Below are 1,785 nucleotides of genomic sequence, written 5' to 3' on the forward strand. Positions count from 1 at the left end.
GTGCTGCTGCTGCTGCTGCTGCTGCTGCTGCTGCTCCTGCTGCTGCTGTGGCTGGTTAGTTAAGTCGATGTCAACATTACGCCTGAGCACATAACAGCAAATAGCAGCAGCAGCAGCAGCAGCATACAGCTACAAACAGCAACAGCAGCAGCAGCAGCAGCAGGAGCGAGAGAGAGGGGCAGCTCACTCGGGGAGGGAAACCATCAGGCTATCCCCAGGAGACAGAAGAACGCCACCAGGGTGCTGCTGCTGCTGCTGCTGTTGCTGCGGTTGCTGCTGCTGTTGCTGCTGCTGCTGCTGCTGCTGCATCTGCTGCACCTGCTGCTGTTGCATCTGCTGCACCTGCTGCTGCTGCTGCTGCATCTGCTGCACCTGCTGCTGCTGTATCTGCTGCATCTGCTGCTGCTGCTGCTGCAGCTTCTGGTGGATGGGCGGATGCCGCTTCGGTGGCAGCAGTTGCTGCTGCTGTTGCTGCTCCTGCTGTAGCAGAAGCTGTTGTTGCAGTTGCTGCTGCTGCTGCTGCTGCTGATTGCTGCTGCTTGCTGCAGTTTGCTGCTGCTGCTGCTGCTGTGTTTGTACCCACTGAGGCCTTCGCTCAGACTCAGCAGCAAATGCTGTTGTTGAAGCAACGACAACTTCTCCGTGCTGCTGCTGCTGCTGCTGCTGCTGCTGCTGCTGCATCTGCTGTTGTTGCTGCTGCTGCTGCTCCGCCTGCTGGTGTGTGGCTTCGGCTGCATGTTGCTGCTGCAGGTTGAGCAGTGCCTTCTCTTGCAGCAGCATCTGCTGCTCCTTTGACCTGTCTTCCTGTTGCTGTTGCTGTTGCTGCTGCTGTTGCTGCTGCTGCTGCTGCTGCTGCTGCGTGCTGCTGTCTGCAGCAGCAGGAGGCGACGGTGACCTCACGAAGCTGTTTCTAATCCTAGAGGTAAATTGCTGCGGCAGCTGCAGCGAGTGAAGGGGCCCCAGGTGTAGCGGCAGCAGCCTGGGGGCCCCCCAGGGGGGGCCCCCCCAGGGGGCCCCCCTTGGGGGCCCCCAAAGGGGGCCCCCTGGGGGGCCCCAGGGGGGCCCCCACCCCCTGTGTGAGGATGGAGAGAAAGGAGAAAGAGGAGAGAGAGGAGAGAGAGAAGCAGGCAGAGAATCTAGCTGCTGCAGTGCTGCGTCGATTTGCTGCTGCAGCGCAGCAACAGCTTTGTGTGCTGCTAGCAGCAAACGACGGACACTATAACCACGATATGCAGCCTGAGAAAAAGAAAAAAGAAAAGAGAAAAAGAAAAAAGAGAAGAAAGAAATAGAAAAGAAGAAACAGAAAAAGAGAAGGGAATGGGGGGGAGGGGGGAAATATAAAATAAAAAAAAGAAAGAGAGAAAAAAAAGAAAAAACAAAAGAAATATAAAAACAAAAGAAAAAGAAGAAACAGATAAAGAAAAAGAAAGAGAGAAAAAAAAAGAAAAAGAAAAGGAAATATAAAACAAGAAAAAAAAAGAAAGAGAAAAACAAGATAAGAAAAAGAAACATAAAAGAGAGAGAGGAGAAAGAGAGAAAAAGAAGAGAGAGAGAAAGAAAAAAGAAAAAAAAGAAGAGGGATAATAAAAATAAAAAGAGAGAAGAGAAAGAAAAAGAGAAAAAAAAGAAAAAAGAGAGAGAACAGAAAAAACAAAAAAAAATAAAGGGACACAAACAAAAACAAAAAGAGAAAGAAATACAGAAACAGAGAAAAAACAAATGTATATATATATATATATATATATATATATATATATATATATATATATATATATATATATATAT

General features: G+C 48.7%; 1 protein-coding gene across 1 annotated transcript in view; it reads right to left on the reverse strand.

Annotated features, from left to right (window-relative positions):
- EMH_0058830 (uncharacterized protein) overlaps positions 1-1,785 on the reverse strand; it is a gene marked incomplete at both ends in the record, with an annotated part of 3,499 nt that overhangs the window by 517 nt on the left and 1,197 nt on the right. Inside the window, 2 exons of the mRNA XM_013497613.1 lie at positions 1-82; positions 188-1,236. Of these exons, the coding sequence (XP_013353067.1) occupies positions 1-82; positions 188-1,236 (1,131 nt within the window). The remainder of the gene's footprint in view (positions 83-187; positions 1,237-1,785) is intronic.

Source organism: Eimeria mitis, genomic scaffold, assembly GCF_000499745.2.
Source record: "Eimeria mitis Houghton genomic scaffold, Emh_scaff2792, whole genome shotgun sequence".
Classification (NCBI taxonomy): Eukaryota; Apicomplexa; class Conoidasida; order Eucoccidiorida; family Eimeriidae; genus Eimeria; species Eimeria mitis.